Here is an 18,028-nt window from a genome sequence, read left to right on the forward strand (position 1 = left end):
AAGTTGAGAAATAAAATTTCAACCAAGAATAAAATTCAGCCGCAACATTTAAAGTATCATACAGTTAACAAGAAGGTATCATATTAAATAGTCGTTTACGCCTTTCTTGTGGCCATCAGAGTTCATGGAGCAGTCAGCAGTTTTTAATACTTCAGCTAGTGTTTTTGTGGTATCTGTTTCTACGAAATTTGCCATAGAAACCGTTCCAGATAATTTATTAGATGTAGGAGCGATTCCTATGCCTGAATAAAACAGTAGTGCCTTTACCTTTGACGGATACGCGAAACGAACTATTTTCATTCGTAATTTGCTTCTAGATGCAAAATCTTTTTCAGTCACAAAAGTGTCCGAAAATCCATAATGAGCGAAAATGTGAAGTTTTATTGAGAAAAATGTTAACTCCCCCCGGCCCCAACCCCCCCCCCCAAACAAAACAAAAAACTGAAAAACTTGCACGTCTTCATAACCGATCCTTGGATTGATCACTTATGAATAGGGAACGGTTTTGTCCTTCAATAAAGGCTGGTTTTCACTAGCGACGGAGTAGGAGTCGTAAGCGGAGTGGTAAGAGCGCTTATGACCTAGTGAAAATCAAAAATCGGAGTTGTATGCAGAGTCATAAGCGCGATGGAATTGGAGTCGAAAGAATCAGAACGTTTCCATTTTCTTCCTACTCCGCTTACGACTCCGTCGTTTACGATCTACTGAAAACCATATTGTCGGAGTAGGAAGCAGAAGCGGAAGGATAAATCAATCATAAAGCACGTTCCGACGCTTTGTGATTGGTTTAGTTGTTCCGCTTCTGCTTGCGACTCCGACGACTTAGTTTTCGCTTGATCGAAACCGAAGGAGTGGTAAGCGAATCAAAAGAGAGTTTTCACAAGATCGTTAAGTCCTACGCAACTGATTACGCCGGACTCCGATTCCGACTCTGACTCCGTCGCTAGTGAAAACCAGCCTTAATGCCAACAACGCTACGATCGAAACCCACTAACCATTAGTGAGGTTGGTGATCAGTACAACAATCACTAGCAGCCACGGTATACTTCGCAATCAATAAAACAACAGCAGCGACAACAACAACAAAACTGACTTCATAGGGGTAAAGCAATTACTGGAAATTCAATAGTTTTCATTGCGGCCCACAAGGTTAAGAATCCCAACTGGCCGGAGGCAAACCAGTTGGCTACTTACAAGGGTGACCGAAGGGTTAAACTCAGGACTACCAAGAACAAATCCAGCTGGAGTTAGGGTGGGGATTGAATCCAGGGCTTGTTTTGGCTCATGGAACGACTAGACTTCGGGAGATTCCATCGGAATCGATGTGTTTCTAATAGATCCGATGGACTCCATCGGACGACTTTTTAACTCTCTTCAAAGTATTGTTTACACTTCCGGTTTCATCTTATGACTAGACTTCCGGTAGCTCAAGTGGACTCGACTGTACTTCGATTTCATTTCTCGACTAGAATCCATTGGACTCCAGGTTTTGTCCACTGGAATATAATTGAGAGTATTGGACATGACTGATTACAGCGCTCTAACCCCTCGGCCACCATGCCTCCTATCTTGAGACAAACGACAAAAAAACCCTTTACAACAAATTATCTTACCACGACTGTGTACATAACTGCAGGAGAAGGTCTGGAAGGAGCTTTTCTCTTTTCCTTCATACGACGCAAAAACAGCACTACAACAATGATGAGTACAATGAGCAGTAATCCTCCAATGACCCCGCCTACTATTGCACCCGTTGGTGACGCTTGGTCTGTTCGCTGTTGAGGGTTATCGGTTTTTCCTGTCAAAGAGGCGGATAAATCACTTGGTCAGCATAAGATAAGTTTATCTAGTGCGATAAAATGGTCTTGTTTCCCTTTAATTCTTACTTCTCTTCCTATCCTAACAAATTATTGCTGTGTCTCATACCATAAGGCCGCTGCTAAATAACATATCCACAACCAATACAGGGCATTTGTATAACTGCCCTTTTAGCCAATCGAATGTGAGAACACAGTAGGATGCAAAAATATTTTGACCTTCACTGGTGATTTTAGTTTTACTTCTCCAGGGTAAAATCTATTTTGTCTTTGAATCCATTTGTTGAGTAATACGATAACCTTTTCTGACAGGACAGATCTAGGAATTTTTGATTGGGGTGGGTCCAAACTTTGGTTCAGCTTTTTTATGGCAAATTACTTTCCAGACACACCCCCTCCCACCAGTCGCGGTTTGGCCGTTGTAATTCCTTGGCCCCTCACTGTGTACTTGAATTCTAATCGTAACGGCAGCCCCCTTGGAACATCAAACAAGGGTCAGGTTTGAAAGGGGGCTCCGGACCCCCAGACCCTCCCCCTGGATCCACCACTGCCTGATTTATTTACGTTATTGTTTGGACACGATATAAACTTTAAATTTTCTGAATATTAAACCAACAATGAACCAAAAACAAGCAACATTGATTTCATTCTTACAAGAGGCTGGCGCTTCAAACAATAACTATTGATCAAATCAAAACTCTGGTGAAAATGAAACGTATGGAACCAACTGCATCAAGCCTACTAATCTCATCTGCCATCCGTTCACACCTACGCGGACGATACACAGCTATATATATCGTTTAATCCCGTTGATAAGACCAGCGAGGCTGATGCTGTGATTGCGATTGAGAACTGTATTCGTGACGTTCGCGCTTGGATGAGAGATGATAAGTTAATGCTAAATGACGATAAAACTGAGTTCCTGATCATTGGCACGGAACGACAGTTATCAAAGGTGTCCGTTGACAAGATCAAGATCGGCCAAGCTGAGGTATCGCCTGCTTCTTCAGTGCGCAATTTGGGCACCTGGTTCGATTCTCATCTGGACATGTCGACTCATGTGACTAAGACTTGTGCTAGCGCGTTTTATTATTTGTACAATATCCGGCACATTAGGAAGTATTTGTCTCGTGAGTCCACCGAGAGGCTTGTTCACGCGTTCATCACAAGCAGGCTTGACTACTGTAATGGTTTATTGTACGGTGCTCCTGAGTATCAAATTAAGAAACTTCAAAGAGTCATGAATGCCAGTGCTCGATTGGTTTACTGTGCACCTAAGTATTGTCACGTTACTCCTTTGTTAAGAGAACTCCACTGGCTACCAGTGCGCTTGCGCGTAGATTTTAAGATTCTCCTTGTTACATTCAAGATTCTGCACGGTGTTGCGCCTAGCTATCTTAAGGATCTTGTCTCTGTCTTACCGGTCTCACGTTACCAACTACGCCGTAACAATAATGGTATATTGTTAGAAAGACCTCGGCTAAGAACGAAGAAGACCTTGGGAGATCGCGCGTTATCGATGGCTGCCCCCTTTTTATGGAACAGTCTTCCTCTGCCAATTAGACAGGAAACATCAATCGACTCTTTTAAACGCTCTGTTAAAACATATTTATTTAAAAAGGCTTTTAGTTAGATTATTTATTTATTTATTTTATTTATTTTTATTATTTTTATTATTTTTAATATTGTAATGTTAATATTGTAATATTGTAATTTTACCGGGTGATTTTACTGGTTTTAATTTAGTTATTGATAATATTGTAATGCGCTTTTGAGTATTTTTATAGAAAAAGCGCAATATAAGTATTGAATATTATTATTATTATTATTATTAACCTACGCCGTTGATTGGTGTACAAAACACGGGTCATAGTTCATAAGTGCAGGTCACTGCTGCATTTAACAGTTATTCCACGAGTGGGCGTTGGATATGAGATGGGAGATAGCGCCGAGTTGGCTATAATCATCTCATATCCAACAAACGCGCGTGGAATAATTGTTTAATTAATCATCTCGTATCCAAATAGCGCGAGTGGAATAATTGTCTTATTAACTCCTCCACCAAATATTGAGAATTCTTCCTGACTTTATTTGTAAAAACAACCGATTTTCAGCTTGTTTTTAATTTTGAGCAGATGCGTACAGTTACCATATTTCAAGAGCATGGTATAACAGCTCATATACCATGATGGCTAAACCAATCAGAGCTCTATATAGAACTGCATTATCCAATTATTCAGTTTTTAATAATGATAAATATCTAAGCAGTTTCCTCTTAAGCTCAAACTGTATTTCGGATTGTGATTAGGGTTAGGAGACATTTTGTGTTTTTTATTCACCGTAGCACGGTGACCTGTGATCTACGTTTTGTACCTGCCAAACCTACCTGTTAGAACAACTGACACTTCACTGGATTCAGTAGAGCCAAACTGATTGACAGCTGTCACTCTGAAGACAAACAGCCCGTCCCAGCCTTCGCTGTTACTCAATACAGTGCTTGTGACATTGCTGTTTACTGCATCTGTTGAAGTCCATGAGTTTGAATCACTCCGTTTAAATTGCACCGTGAATATGGTATGAGCTCCGCCATCATAGCCTGGGACCCAGGTAACTTGAATAGTTTGTAATGATTGAGGCTTGACTGTAACATTAGTAGGAGCTTCAGGACTTCCTGTATAGTAGTGGTACATGTATTAAAATGAATTTCTATTTTCTGTTAGTTCATGTAGCCTAAGAAGACAGTCGACATTTCACGACGCCATGCACCACTGGTTTCCCCACGAAATAATGACTGAGGAACGAGCGCAGAAATTCCATACTGATGACGTGTCGCTAGTCAGATCTGGGTGGTGTTTCCGATTGGTTGAAACAAATTCCCACGTGGCACGATCATTCAAAAGCACTACCCAAATTTGAATAGTGACGCGTCATCAGTATCGAATTTCTTCGCTTGTTTTTCAGATGTCATTTCACACGGAAACCATTGGCGACGTCGCACTTTTTATGCAAAGTATGTTCGAACAAGCGGTATAACTGTACATAACTGTACATGCAGATTGTCCAACAAACACAATATGAGTCGGCTGTTACCCCTTCCCTCTATGATGTTAACTTTCCTTGATATTTCACTAAAAAGGGTAACGAAAAATCTTTAGCATTACCTTTGACTTTCAGAGTTACATTTCCAGAGTTTATTCCAAACAGGTTCTGTACCATACACGTGTAAAATCCAGTATCGCTGTATTGAGCAGATCTGATTTCAAGTTCAGCGCTGTATATTCTGTTTGACTGTTGCTTTAAAGAAGTTTTCGCAATTTTCAATTGTTCACCATCTTTGTACCAAACTACGTCTGGAAACACTGGTGTCATGATAATACATTGTAATTTCACAATTGAATCTCTTTTTGTTTCTTGAAAGGGATTTACTGCTTTGACATTTTCTCCTACAAGATATCAAAGATACCGGACGGATGTGTCAACTCTTTGAAGGCTGAGCTGCAAATAAGACTAACCTAAACTTTCTAGTAATTACTTGTTAGTGATTCACTTTTCAACCACAGAGACGGCAACAACTAATCCTTTAAGATCTATAATCAGACCTTTCGTTAAAATATAACGCTGATTTCTAGCAGTAATATTCAGGCATCTCCAGTTTTGTTTTGCTGCACGTCCCCTTACTCCTGGCGAAATATAAAACCCAAAAGAAAGGATGTTTCGTGTAAAATGCTATATTCGTATTAATCTCAGTCATCACTTTAAAATTTTGCCATCTAAAAGGTGAACTAACCCAGACTCGGTTTTGGTGTTGAGTGTCACTACAATTAAAAGCAAATATCGATAGATATCTGCATAATGAAACAGAGTTGAAAAAACCCTTGAACTGCCTGAAGATAATTCAGTTGGTTATTAGGGACCTTACGATCCGACAACGGCGAAGTCCATGAAAACGTCGCTGAAAAACACACTTAGCATCGTTTTAAACTTTTTCGCGATTATCCCAATTCGCCCTGTTACTTAAAAGAAGGGGATTTTGGCTGGAGCTGAAGAGAGGGAAACGCACTCAAGTTCGGACACAGATGGTAGAATTTATCGCCTTGCCGTTCCCGTTCCCAAGTTAACTTACTGTTTGGTCATTTCATGTCGTAGTTGCGTAGTGAAGGCAAAAAAGTGTACAAAAACGCGTGATGCACATGCAGAGTTGTTGTTTTGCTTTTTGACGTTCCCGTCGCCGTCGTCCTCGTGGTTTCATAAGGTCCCTATTTACATGTACAAGCGTTACCGAGGACGGATCTTTATACCTTTCTGGGAAACTGCCCACTTACTCCTACCCTAAGCCAACATTAACACTTACTTCTAACTTAGGGTAAAATGTTGGCTAAGGGGAGGGGTAGGTGTGCAGATTTCCAGGAAAGCACGGACTGTTCGACCATGCTGCCTCTAACATTAGTTTTAATTATTTTGCCAAAATTACAAAATTAACATAAAGCAAAGAATAATACTCACCTTTGACAAACAGTGTGATATTTCCTCTCACATTTCCTGCAAGATTGCCGCCCTCGCATCCATATTTGCCAGCATCAAGTAGTGTAACGCTTTTAAGTTTTAAAAAGGCTTCACATCTATTGTTCAGAGTAACCGTGACCTGAGAGTCGTTCTCGGCGAGTTTCTGTCCATCTTTGTACCATGTTATTTGTGGGGATGGACTTCCAACAAAAACACACATTAACTCAATATCGGCACCTTCTGTAGTAATGACCTCTGACTTTGGTACTTCAATTTGTAATGGTACAACTGAGTCTACAAGCAATAATAATAATAATAATAATAATAATAATAATAATAATACAGTTGAGTGTAAAATAATAATAATGATGATAATGATAATGATTAATGATAATAATAATGATAATAATATCATAGTACAGTTAGGCAAACCTGTCAACCTCTATTAAGCGTCACTGCAAAGTCGCGGAAATAGTTTCCCTTAATTTTTGTACCGTCTTTCCCCCCGGCCTATTAAACGGTCACTTTGTCAAGATTTACCATTGTCCATACTAGTGCAATAGACATACACTGTGCATGAAGTTTAGTAGTCTTGAACTTTCTCTCTTTTGGCCCAAGAAGAGGTAGAAACACGTTGAGGTAAATTATAATATGGTTCCTACATCTTATTAGTTTATTTTTCCCTGAGAACTTTATTAGCTGTATCAAGTTTATACTGAAAACTATAAAAGAGTTAAAAAGACTGCGGATCTCTAGATTCGTTACAACATGTAATTTTGACACTCCACTTTAGAGATCGGCGTGGCGCAGCTTCGCTCCATTACAGAAGTCACACTGAAATCACCGTTCTTATGTGTGAACAGAATCCCAATCCAGTATGGTTCCCACGCCAACGCAAAAAGCTATTCGGTATAGCGTGCAATAAACATGGTTCAAAGAACCTTAACCGATCCACTTTGCATAATTTAAGGATTACAAATCCCCTCAAAGCTTTTACAAATTTTAAAATACTACAGCTGACGGAAAATGTTGGACCCCCAAACCGTTTGGATGAAACGATGCCAGTTCTATTGAATGAAGAGCCAAAAAAGGTGAAAATTGACGACCTTATCAAGGTAAATGTTTTCTTTTCTTTCAGCGGAAATAAATTCTGAGCATAAGCTGCCACGTTCAGCGGACTATTTTATTCCTTTTCATTACTGTAACTATGGACTATGTATAGTCTTTTCTTCTGTCCTCTGTTTATGTGTACAATGTAGCTTTGTTTTAAAGTTGTTGTATTATTTCGCTTTAAAAATTAATTAAAAAGAGCTTTACTTACTTGTATATGAAATAAAAGCTTTGTTGCTTGTTACAGTTCCTTTGGAATTGGTCACTATACAGTGGTATTTTCCAAGATGTCGCTTTCTTACTTTGCTTATTTTCAGAGAATAAATCCGTTCATTATTCCAGGTCTGTTGTGTGAAGGAAATGAGTTTGTCACGATCTGAAACGTTTTTGCCATACCTTGTCCATGAAACACTCAACTGTTCATTACTGCTGACCACACAACAAGATAAAGTAATGGCTTCTCCATGATATGCAGACACATTCTCTGGTTGAATGATGATTGAGGGATCTATTAGAATTCAAAGTAATGATCAGCAATAAAATAGAAGTAAAAGTAATACAATCCTCTCTAAAGTCCCCCGTCTCGAACAAGCCTCCCCTTTCTAATAGACCCCTCCTTTCCAGGGAAGAAAGTTATTAACCCCAACCCCCACCCCCTTACCCTTAAATGAAAGAAAATGAAAGACTGTATTTCATTATTCATGTAACACTTCATGTGAACCAATCTGACTGTCTATTCAAGTGCTGGAAGTTGGGATTTCTTTTGATCTTTGGCTGCAAGACCTCTAAACTTCATCTGCCTGAGCTTTTTCACTTTGCATGCAAGTTCTTTATGGAGAATTGATACAGGCCATCATCTTCGCTAAATTAAATAAGTCCCACCTTTTCCATAAGCCCCCCTTCTCCCTTGTCCATTAAGCCCTTTCCCCTAAAATGTGCTTGAAATAAATATGGGGGGTGGTCAAAGACAAAATTCAACAAAGATCTCCAAACTTGTAACATTTCCTTTTTAGCTTTTATGCCTCCTTGCCACTTGTTTTATCTACCCAGGAGATTACTTTTAGCTTAATTCAGGTTTCATCAGTCAAGCTTTGTTTGCAAGAGGGCAGAAAAAAAGAAAATGGGAGATTTGAGTCAGGTGTATAAATGGGTCGCGGCTACATACTCCTGATTTTGAGAGGTGTATAAAAGGTCCCTTTATTCGCAAGGTAAGGGTTTGACATCCCGATGGTTGATAATGAATCAAACTGGAGTGTATAAGTTAAGTAAGGGTCCAGATAAGAAGGAAAGAACCAAATTAAGGTGCTTACTTAACAAAAAATGTGCTATTTTCTCTACTACACTTCTGATTGGTTTAAACATCAAATTTTAAAAAAATCTTCGCAAAGCAGCATGTATATTAATCTCTTGTTTTGTAAACAAATTCCTCATAACAAAATTTTGTCTGATCTGATCAAGTCTAATTAACACAGAAATCCTGTGTGTGGAACATGTAAAATAAATTAATTATTGTAAACTTTTCTTGGCTATTGTTTGCGACTCTTATGACTGGTCGAAATCGCTTAACGCACAAAAAGCACCCTTCTACAAAAATGGAGTTTTAATAAATTTTATTTCCTAAACTGCATTTTTGTAGGTTTATGCATTCTTTGTGTAAAAATGAAAACATTTCTATTTGAGAAAAGCATATTGTGCCATGTGAAATAAACTGCTTCTCATCTTACCCGGATCATAAATTTACTTTAATAACATACCTGGAACTACATTGACATAAACTGACTCAGAAATAGAGCCTTTTATATTGAATGCAGTACAAGTGTATTTTCCACTGTGCCATGTTCTAGCAACCAAAAATGTCAGTTCCTTTCCATGTGGTGCTAGGTCAATATCCCAGATAGGATAGTTATCTTTCAGCCACGTATAAGATGGTTCAGGGTAGCCATATGTTTTGCAAGGCAGCGTGTATATTTGTCCTTTGTATAATGTTACATTGTGTGGTTTTACATGCCATGAGGGTGCACTTTCTAGAAGAGAGAACAATAATATACACGACTAGTAATAATTTTTTGTTTAAAATGGCACATGAACAATAAAACTGTCGCGAAGTCTATTACAGGTTAAACATCTCGATTGGATGGACAGTTAGGGCAAATCACAAGAGTCTCAATTTTAGAGAGAACTGAGTGGAAAGATGGTAAGATTGGGTCGTTGTTCACTCATTTCAGGCAAGTTCTCAAGGGAAGTTTTCCTGTATGAGTCAAAAAGTCGTTAGTGGCCATTGCAGTGGTAAGAAGTCATATTTGCATGCAGGCTCAAATGCAGTCATGTTGTACAGGGCTCATACATGTACATACTCCTTTGAGCTCTTCAAATTCCACGACTTTTTCCATGACCATTTGTAGGTCTTAATTGCTGTCACATCCCAGAATTTTCAAAACTTTCCTTGTTCTAGGCTATTTTTTGGCCAAACTCAGTTTAACAGACATGAACTCTGCAGGTGTCCACCAAAATGTAAGCTGTAATTCACATTGTTTAATTTCTTGTCTCTATTTTACATTGAAATTGTTTTGCTAAATCCACAGCATCTAATCTACCAGACATAACTTTCATTTTCCATGACTTTCCAAGACCAACAATTAAATTTCATGACTATCAAGGCCTGGAAAATGTAATTCTTACATTCATGACTTTCCAGGTTTTCCATGACCTGTACAAACCCTGTTGTACATGTAGCAATAAAGGGCTGTGGTGCTAATTAAGTGCCATATTGCACTGTTCTGATACAGTTGTTTTCCCTTCTCTCCCCCTAGCCTCCCCTCCCTGTATTTCCATTGCCTGTCAGTGAGATTGGGGACCAATGGATGGGTTAGTATTCCACGTGATGGGAATGCTGTGGTACTGTTATATTGGGCTAGGGGCTGACTGGCCAGCCTCCAGTGGAAGCCACTGGACATACTAGGTACACTGGAATCTGGCAAACATTTGCTATGGGTCTGGCAAATTGGATACCAAAAGGGTACCCTTGGAGAGTGGCGATTTTGATAAAAATGGCGAAAATGATGACAATAGTGAAAACCTGGCAAACAATAGAAAGAGGGTTGGTGAAAAGTTAAATGAGATTACTAGAGGTGCTCCTTATAAAGTGGCCAAATGAATGAACATGGCGAATCTGATAAATTAATTTAGGTTTGTTTCATAGAAAATTTGGGATGAATCTGGAACTCACTGAGGCTTCTGTCCTCTAAATATGGGGAGTGATTAAGTCGGCTGGCCCATATATATTTCTATGTATATTTTGCGATGGCGTCCGCCCTGACATCACTATTGTTAAGTCACAGCGCATTTTGTGTTTCTAGGAAACATTCTGACTATTAAGAAAGACCGCCACAAACCTGGCCTGTTTGTTTTAGCAGCTGTTTAAGAAATGCGTTTAGCAAAAAAATTTCCAAATTAGAAGTACCTTTAACAGAAAGTAGATGTGATTTGGACCATTAGCTTCAAAATAACAGTGGAAATAGAAGTATGAAAACACTGTTTTGCATCCTACTTTGCAGAAGGTTGTATCGCCTTTGTTGGGCATATATGTTCTTTCAACATGATGAAATGTGTTAAAATTCATTTTTTACCGTTAATAGCCCAGTTATTTTCCTGAAATATACCTTTGAATTCATGTTTAATATGGATCGATCAGCTTTAAATGGTGCTTTTTATGCCACTGGCAGTTCTATGGACAAGGAAATAAATCAAATACTTTCCCCACTACCTGTGTAACCTCCTCAGTAGTGTATAGTTGTGGTAAGGATAAATTGCACTGAGCAGAAGGAGCAGGGTTCGAATCCTGGTTAAAGTCACTATTTTTTTCTCTTTTTTCTTCTTTTTTTTCCCGGTATTGTTTGGTTTTGTTTTTTAATAAGAAAAAAAAAGGATCTATTAACGTAAAGAAGGGCAATAGCTTGTTTCTGTTTCTTTCTACTTCTGGCCCTTTGGCCCTTTTGCCCTTTACCTCTGCTTCACAAGGCTCTGCAATTCACATATTTCTAGTTTAGAATTTTTTTGTGCCTGATGCTACCATTGTTTGTTTGTTCGTATTCTTTTTGTCTTTTTAAAACGGGGGACGGAGAGGGGGTGGAGTTATTTAAGTTCAAGAAATACTTATAAATAAAATATAGCTATGAAATGAATAATTTTCATTAATGATAAAGTCAAATCTTACCTGTTACTACATTGAGATGTGCATAAGCTATTATTCTGCCTTGTGTATTCTGAGCTATACAGGCATATCGTCCTGAATCAGACCACTCCACACCCAGGATGTAAAGATACCCATTCCGGTTTATCACAAATCTCCCACTGGTTTCAATCGCAGTCTCTTGGTTACCAGATGAATACTTCACCCATTTTATTGTTGGTGTTGGAATGCCAGTTGCTTGGCATTGGAAACTCACTGTTTCATACAACTTTTCTGTCACATTTCTTGGTTTTTGTTGGAAAACAGGTGAAGAAGCCACTTCTAAAAAAAGAAGTGGTAAAAGGAAGTGCAATCAATTAATAACAGTTCAACCTCCAGTGTAAAGTCCAAAAAATAATAATTGTGAAATAGAATAATTGTACTTTAAACCTCCACTTAATGGAGGAAAGTGACCATGCACCTTTATCAAGCAGGTGCAGCCACCTTTATTTGGCCTTCCCAATGAGAGTTCTCCTATAATAATTTTTCAAGTCTGTTCAATGGCCACCAAATGTTTGATATACTTAGTTTGGCTTAGTATGCTGAGAGAAAGTACACCCCGTCAGAGGTCAAGAAGGTGAGAACTGATCACGGACCCATAATGCAACGTTTCAATCACAATGCCATGTTATCCGATCATAAAGTTTACGCCATAGTATATAACATTTTTCTGTAATGTATAGTAACTAGTACATAAATGCAAAGTTGGGAGAACCTCACCCCAACATTTTGAGGAGGGTTTACTTGTTTATGATACGCTGGTAGTTTTGTTCAGCATTAGAGTTGTCTCTAGAGTGAAAGTAGTCAGAAGCCTCTAAAAGTGTTCATGTTTCAGATGAAAGTGAAGTTACTGTTAATTAAAGGTTATGCTAATTTCTGACAATTATTACCTACATTTAGGGGCCAACCTCCACTAAGTGGCCACTTACCATTACCCCAGGGGTTGTCGCTTAACTCTTTAAGCCCAAATAACCAAATTCAAATTCTCAAAACTGATCTCCATACATTTCCTTAATGAATTAAATGTGAAAATTTGTTTGAAGATCAACGCATTTTCCATGAAGGGATTACTTTATGTATTCTCACAACATTTTCTCTTGATTATGTATTGATATCATAAGGAGAAAATTGATTTTCATCACTCTGGGGACTTAAATGGTTAATAGAGGTTCAATTGTAACCACATTTTATTTACAGTATACCATAAATCCTCTCTTTAGTCCCCCCTCTCTAATAAGGCTCCCCTTTTCAAAGGAGGAAAGTTAATAAGCCTCCCTCTCTATTGAGCCCCCCCTACCCCCTCATTTTTCAAAAACAATTGGTTTATTACTGCTGGAAATTCATATTGTTTTTGGCCTTCGGCTGCATGACCCCCAATTTCATGAGCTTAACTTTTTCGACTTTACTCTCTACTTCTCTGTGGAGAATTGTTACCATTTTCTTATTGTTAGAAGAAGCAGTATAGCACCTGGGAACCACAAGTCCGTTCTCTAGAAACCTTGCTTCCGTTGATGCATTTCACTAAATTAAAAAGCCCCCCTTCTCTCTATCAAGCTCCCCCGCCCCCCTTAAAAGTGCTTGAAAAAAAATAATAAATAGAGAATTTAGGGTAGATAACATTCAAAGACCCAGAGCAAAATTTGAGACAAAAAACAAATATTTTGTCTGAATTGCTTGAACTTCTTTAGCGATGTGAAGTCTCATGTTGCATCAAAGAAAAGTTGTTACGAATCCACAAGAGAGGATTGTTAATGGCTGAGAGGTCCAGTCCCTTGTCCCTATTCAGAGAGGCTTTTCTTTGCTTATGATAGCAATGGCCTCCTTGAAGCGGCACTTGATTGTGTTATTTTTGTCAGCTATAGTCCTTTCACATTGTGTGGGTTGATGTTGTGACCTACTTAGCCTGCGTAGCAGGCATCGAAATGGGGATTGGGGGAGGGGAGAGAAAAAGGGAGGGGGATTGGGGAGAGAGGGGAAGGGGCGCCTGCTATAAGAACCCCCTTTTTGTTCATTTTTGCGGACGCTGGCGTCTGCAAATTCCTGATTGGCTGAGCCGTAATGAGTAACTTATTGGCGTGTATCCTGGTGTGTATTAGTTAGAGACCAACATGATGAAGGCATCAAGGAAATGTGTCCTCTTTCTTAAGCTTTGGAAGATCAAGATTACTCCAATCATGTAGCAACTTCACATTAATAGCTTGTTTAGCAGGCAGTGATACTCAGGAGGTTTTGTATTAACTGGATTTGTCCAAACACCGAGCAGTGATTCAAAGCTATTGCAATTTTTGCCAGACATCTGCAATGCCGAAATTCACAAGACCACCTTAAGCTTTTCTGCAAAAACGAATACCATGTTGAATGAACTTCTATAAATGGTTTGCAAAGGGAGAGAGCTGAAGCTTTGGTAAAAACTATCTGTTTGAGCTTTTTGACAATTGTTTTATTTCAACCGATTATGATATCACTTGAAAAAAGCGTATCAACTTGACAATTTCTGGTAAACAAAGTAATTGAGTTTGGACCATGCTGAGAAGCCCCCTATTTGTGATTGGTCACGTATTGACAGTTCACGTTACGGGATTAGTTCAGAAAATGGTGGGTGGAAATTATACAAAAACACCCGCTCTTATAGCAGGCGCTCCCTTCCCTTTTCCCTGCTTTTGCATATTTCTCCCTCTCCCCTCCCCCTTCTCTTTTCGTGCCTGCCACGCAGGCTATGACCCACTGCACAGCAGTGATTGAAAACAGCAGAAGTTTCACAGGGTTGGTGTTCTTTGATCCTGGTAAAAAGGGACCAATGTAGTTGTCCAGACATTGTTCACATTGGCTGTGGTAAACAACCCTGCACTTCTTTAATATTTCTCTAATCAATCCTTTACACGTGTCAATTGATTTCACAGCAAGTTAAAAGGCTTGTGGAAGATGTGGAACCCATGGGATTTAAAGATCCAATGTAACCTACTGGTCATTTACAATACTCTCAACAACTTTCCTGTTATGCAACCTGAATTTTAAAGATGGTCATTTTGTATTTTGAGGAGAAGGCCACGTCCCTGAACATTGGTATTTAACACATTTTTATGTCGCCGTTTTGTCACCATTTTATCTTGTCTTATGTCGCTGTTTAAAGGTCAAGTCACTGGACTCGGAAGTGAACATTTCACTCTGCATATCAGTTCTACTTAAAGGAGCTGTGTCACGAAATTCAGCTAAATTAGGCAATTACAAAATGTCCGTTTAATTAAGAGAAACGTAAAAATAACCGCTTACATTAAAGGAAGGTTAAAATAACACAACAGATACAACAGCTGCCACGGATGGGCAAAACTGAAGAAAATCGAAACGGATTGAAATTGGGGTTTTTGAAAACTGTTCAACCTAACAGTTTTTCAAAGTTGATCTCTGCTGTTTGCAACTTCAAAAATAATGCTCAGGAGACGTATTTGTTTGTCTCGAATCTCTGATTTTGTCATTTACATTTAATTTCTTTGCTTACTTAAAGTTCCATAGTGATTGAGGGCGAGTAATTGGCAAAATTAAACAAAATGAACTGGACTGCTGTGACACAGCCCCTTTAATTTTTCCCTTGCCAGTATTCTTGTATTTTTGTTTGATAAATTTTGACTTTTGCAACATAACCTAACTGAACTGAACAACAACACCTGAAAATCCAGGCTTCTGTTTGCCACCCATCAACCAATAATATTATGGGCTGTGACCATGAGAAACAGCAATTATTAACTAATAATTAATTATTTCATAATAATTATTTCATTTACAATATATTAGTCAACCTGAAATTCCTGCCAATTTAATTTGTTGTGGTAATCAGATATAGATTTTGGGCCTCTTCACATGAGATCTCGCCTTATCGCTAAATCCTAAAGTAAAATGAAGGCTGGCCCAGTTCCCAAGGTCTTGGTTTTTCCAACTGGGATCTAGATAAACAGGTTGGAAATTTTGCCATAAGAACACTTTAGTCTCATGGTTACCAGGATGAAAGGGGGATGAAATCTTGTGGCCTGGAGGGCCATCTTGCATTGCCTGCTGTATTTTCCACATCATAAGCATTTATTTTGATACAGCTTTTAGAATCGCCAAAACTAGCACTAAGATAGGTGCAAAGTGTTAATTTTTGTTTTCGCCACGTTTACTTTGTTTCTCGAATTTCATACCAGAACTTTTCCACACGATCTTCGGCTTTTTTTGCCGGTCTGAAATTTCTTATCGGTAAATCTTCGTAGACGTCTTTGTTTACATTTTCCCTCATTAGCATATGACTTGACTTACAGAAGCCGTGGCTGTATATACATGAACTAAATGCAAAAGTTGAAAGAGCTGATTAAGTTGAGCAATTTGTGCAATTTTCAGCTTTTTGCAAGCAATATTGAAGGAAATACCAGCCATCAAAAACTGCAAAATTGCTGGGTGGCAAAAAAGTTAGTTAATGAACCATACATTCTCTGTAAAATATCGAGTTTCTTGAAGAGAATTTATCCGAAACCATTCGGTGTATTGGGCTCAAATTTTCAGAGATAACTGAAACTGTTATGCCCTTTCAATATTCAGAGTTGTCATTTTCTTAGCATCATCAGATAGTGATAAGCATAATTATGTTAACGAGGTAAAAAGTGTAAACAAAGATTCGCCCATATGAACCCAAGGCGAAATTGGTCCTGGTAACTGGGTCAGCCCGGACCACTGGGCTCATGTGAAGAGACCCTTAGATGTTATTCGAGCCTGAATAAATGCCAAACATGTACATGTAACATATGTTACAGGACTTCTCAATTCCTTTGTCTCCTAGCCCTAAGAGACTTGTAAAGGAAATTGAGAATCAACCTAGCAACAATTTAACCTGAAATCAAATTTGACCTGTACCATATATACTGTAATCTTGAAAACAAAACCACGGAAAACGTTAAAGTGTATCAGCACTTAAATGTTTACATCACAGCAACCATTCACCAAATATATTCTTCTATGAAGCAGTTCAAATATTTCTGACAGCTTATCAAAAGCTTAAATAATTAGTTTTGGAATGACCACGCCTGCGAAGAATTATTAATTTTTTGTGTACGTGCAGATAGCACCTTTCAGTGTTCTACATTATTTATTTTCAAAAATTTTCCAAGAGTTTTACCCCTTTATGGATATAAGGACTTACGAGAATCCACTTTCGACACAGTTGTCGATAATAACAGGCAAACAACGAAGGTCCACCGTGCAAAATCCATATTTCCAACACACGGTCAAATCGATTTCGTCTGTGATGATAGACAGAACCTAGTGCAAATGTATTGAGATATCATTTCAGCAAAGGAAACATACCATCGATTTTTCTTAAGTTAAAAAGTCTCGAAAGAACAACAAAAAGTTAAATCACTAGGTGTAAATAGCTTACTTAAGAATCAGTGCGCACGAAATAAAATTTTCATGCAATCAATTAAGCAGACGCTGTTTATAGCTGGCAGCGTTTTAACGAGACGAAAAGTACAAACTTGTGACCTTCCTTCTCAAAGTCGTGTGCTTAATATCGTGGAAAACGAGTCAAGTAGTAAAAGAAAAAAACAAATTGTAGGTAGGTTTCGGGCGAGTCTTGAAGAAACTCTGCAGGACAAGTGACCAAAGAGGTAACACTCAAAATAATAAGGTTAAATAATTTATAAGCCGCCTCGAGCGCGCCTGTTTAACCCTGATTCTACTCACCACTTCGAGATAAAATGAATGCAGACACTTGGCTCCAGGTGAGTATGTTGTAAGCAACAAATAATCCGGCAAATAATCAATTCACATCGCTTCAACTGTGTCTAGTGTTTCCTGGCAAACGACGACAGTCGCAAACGACAGTATTCAAGAGGTGATGAGAAGCCATATTGACGTCACGACTGTGGGTGGAGGGGTGTGACAGAGCCCCCTCTTCCGGTTAGAGGACCTTCCGGTTCTGCAGGTGATACGGAGATAAAACCGGTATTTGTTCATTCGCTGTTTTTTGAATGGGAAACATTGAATTTTCTATGCTGAGCTGCGACCAGGCTGTTTTTTTTTTTCAGAAGAGAGGGGAAAAGAAAGAAAATTCACAGAGAGGGGTTGGTCGTAGGCTACTTGCACTTCACACTGGCCTAAGCTTCTTTGACAAACTGTTAAACTTTTGCTTGTTGAGACTGTAGTTAAAGTAAAACCTATGAATTAACGACTAGGGTGTGAAAACAATTGCACTAATAAAATGCGAAATTATTGAGTGGATCGCTTGAAGAAAAAGTGTCATGATAGAATACTTCATTTTTTTCATCTGCCATCTGGTTTTTGGATTGCAAGCCAGCGTACGTCATTGCAGTTTTTTAAATAACTTCCGTCTGAGGGAAACGCG

At 38.7% G+C, this 18,028-nt stretch overlaps 1 protein-coding gene across 2 annotated transcripts in view; it reads right to left on the reverse strand.

Annotated features, from left to right (window-relative positions):
- LOC140950436 (fibroblast growth factor receptor 2-like) overlaps nucleotides 1-17,484 on the reverse strand; it is a 25,390-nt gene extending 7,906 nt beyond the window's left edge. For both annotated transcript variants that reach the window (XM_073399665.1, XM_073399664.1), the window contains exons 1-9: nucleotides 17,368-17,484; nucleotides 16,826-16,944; nucleotides 11,644-11,940; nucleotides 9,185-9,454; nucleotides 7,642-7,938; nucleotides 6,321-6,614; nucleotides 4,979-5,260; nucleotides 4,204-4,488; nucleotides 1,614-1,798 (exon numbers count right to left, since the gene is read on the reverse strand). In XM_073399665.1, coding sequence (XP_073255766.1) covers nucleotides 1,614-1,798; nucleotides 4,204-4,488; nucleotides 4,979-5,260; nucleotides 6,321-6,614; nucleotides 7,642-7,938; nucleotides 9,185-9,454; nucleotides 11,644-11,940; nucleotides 16,826-16,895 — 1,980 coding nt within the window. In that variant the 5' untranslated portion in view covers nucleotides 16,896-16,944; nucleotides 17,368-17,484. The remainder of the gene's footprint in view (nucleotides 1-1,613; nucleotides 1,799-4,203; nucleotides 4,489-4,978; nucleotides 5,261-6,320; nucleotides 6,615-7,641; nucleotides 7,939-9,184; nucleotides 9,455-11,643; nucleotides 11,941-16,825; nucleotides 16,945-17,367) is intronic.
- Between the last annotated feature and the right edge of the window lie 544 nt (nucleotides 17,485-18,028).

The sequence above is a fragment of the Porites lutea genome, chromosome 10 (genome assembly GCF_958299795.1).
Source record: "Porites lutea chromosome 10, jaPorLute2.1, whole genome shotgun sequence".
NCBI classification, from domain to species: Eukaryota; Metazoa; Cnidaria; class Anthozoa; order Scleractinia; family Poritidae; genus Porites; species Porites lutea.